The following is a 2,477-nucleotide window of genomic DNA, read 5'->3' on the forward strand; positions in this document are numbered from 1 at the left end:
AAAGACACCAACTTGTGCCTTCAAAGAACTGACAATGTATTGGGAACAGATGGTGGGTTTCCAACTTGACTTTTGAGAGGAATGGAAAAGCAAAAATAAAGTCAGATCATGACTAAGAAAGCCTTCTCAGTATAATCATCTAAAGTGAAGCCAATGGGACAGTCTAGTATCTGTCAGTGGGGACAGAGTTGTGGTTAGCTGAAGTACATGATATATTCTAGCAAGACTTTTAAAAACAATTGGCAGCTGCTCTAGGTTTCTGAAGAGCAGAATAACAAGAAATCTTGTATCTCTACCACTTTGAGGTTAACAAAATGTTTTGTTCCTCGTAACCTCCTGAGGTAGATGGAGAAAATACTATTTTTTTCATTATATATAGATGTGTGTATGTGGATATATATATATACATGTGTGTGCATATACATATTCATATATACATTGCACATATTTATAATGTACACACATATTGCACATTTTTTCCTAGACAAGAATTCAAGACTTAGTGAGCTAAATGACTTGACCATAGTCAACTTTGCTAATAACTGAGGTCTATCTAACTATTCTTTGCAGGATAGAGGCCATTAAAAAGTACTACACTCTCATATGGTCCCAAAAAATTTAGAGTCCAGGACAAAGGCTAAGCCTGTGACTGTGGATGTGAGTATGAGAACAAAGAGGAGGAAAGGTGAAGTAAACTGAGTGCTGGACTTGGAATCTGGAAAATTCTGCCTCAGACAATTGTCTGACCTGAGACAGGGAATTTGTTCTCTCTCTTAGTACTCTATCTGTAAAATAAGGATTTTAGCTTCCAAAATATCTTTCAATTAATTATGAAGTATTACAGAGGAAAAATTGAAAGGGTTTAAGGATGAATGAACTAGATAAGAGAAGAAGGAAGAGGGGGGAAGAGAAATTAGAAAAAATGAAAAGACTACCTAGATAATTGTATTTGCATCCCAGTGCTTAATACAGTGCCAAAAGATCAAAAGCACATAATTAAATATCTTTCTCCTTGCTATCTTCACTCCTTCTTTCTTCCTTTTTAAGTCTTGTGCATCCATGTCACAAACAGCAATATTGGTATGACTCAATATTGATTACTGATATTGACCACTTCGGAGCTAAAGACACTTATGCAGACTGTGGATCATGAAGCATCTTCTTCAGAGCTCTTCTTAGTTTTGAGGTGTTCAGAATTAGGAAAGCAGGATGGATGGAGATACCAGCATATGTCACTACCTCCCATATCCAAAACCAAGAACTGCAAACTGATACAGGTGCTATAATAGTGATGATCAGAGGCAAAAGGTATGATGTAAAGAGGAGGAGAAAAAAGAAAAGTGATTTCAGAGTTATAATATGGACCTGCATCCTTGGATCCTGAGGATTAGCACTATGGTGCTCCATGTTCCCCAAGTGTTGGCACAGGGAGGAAATGAGCAAGATGATGGAAACCAGGAAAACAAAGAAAGGAATTAACAAAATAAATAGTTGCAGAGGCAAGAAAAAATGCATTTGGAATGCACGTATATTAGCATTCAAAATTGTCTTTTCTGAATAATTCCCAGTGACTGGAGATTGCAAAATGTGATAGCCCTTTACAAAAGATAGAACGGTTATCAAAATGGATAGCACTAGGGACCACAGCAGTAACCAAGGGACAAATCGAGAAATTCTCCACTTCAGCCAGAAGAAGATTGAGTGATTGAAGGAAGAAAGTTTCACACAGTAGAAAACGGCAAGCAAGGTGGTGAACCAGAATGTGGTTACATTAGGAAGATTCCACACCATTCCAAAAAGTACACCTTGACTAATTGAGAAGAAATATGAGTAGAAGTCATTAATAATTGCTGTCCACTGTAGAAAGAAACGGGAGATGCCCAGGCTGGCCAGGATCATGTCACCAGGGGGCAGGGTCCAACATCGCGTCCACTCTCTGCCCAGCACAACAATGATGAAACCATTTCCTATCATTGCTACCAAAGACTCCAGGAGAAAGAAGATCATGAAGAAGACAGTGAGAAGGCTGGGCATTCTTTCTCTCCTGAGGATTTGTGAGATACAGCTGCTGACTGGGACACCTTCCCCAGAAGAGATCTGGTAGGAGGCCAGACTCTCCAAGGATTTAGTAACTCTTTGCTTTATGCAGGAACCCAACTGGAAGAGAAAGTGGAGGCTCAAAATGTGCCTAATGTGCTTTAGAAAAGAACCTTACCACCTCTGTGGATGCAAATCTGGCCCCACCAATCACTGCACCCAGTCTTTATTTGTTTATCTTCAATTTGCCTGTTGCTTACCAGAGCTAGAGCCAAGGAAATATCGAGATATAGCCTACTGAGCCTGGTACCTTTCAAAATCTCTTCCAAAAGACATACTTGTTCCTTGCCCAGGCTGCTTCCCTCCCTTAAATCTAGCTTCAAGGCTACCCTGGATCTTCCCTCCTCCTGTTCTTCTAGTGACACCCCTAACTACTTTTC

General features: G+C 39.6%; 1 protein-coding gene across 1 annotated transcript; it reads right to left on the minus strand.

Annotated features, from left to right (window-relative positions):
* Positions 1-1,131: 1,131 nt before the first annotated feature.
* LOC127537976 (taste receptor type 2 member 134-like) lies at positions 1,132-2,034 on the minus strand. The gene has a single exon (XM_051961401.1). It carries the CDS (start codon positions 2,032-2,034, stop codon positions 1,132-1,134), a length of 903 nt encoding a protein of 300 aa, XP_051817361.1.
* Positions 2,035-2,477: the final 443 nt, after the last annotated feature.

The sequence above is a fragment of the Antechinus flavipes genome, chromosome 5 (genome assembly GCF_016432865.1).
Source record: "Antechinus flavipes isolate AdamAnt ecotype Samford, QLD, Australia chromosome 5, AdamAnt_v2, whole genome shotgun sequence".
NCBI lineage: Eukaryota > Metazoa > Chordata > Mammalia > Dasyuromorphia > Dasyuridae > Antechinus > Antechinus flavipes.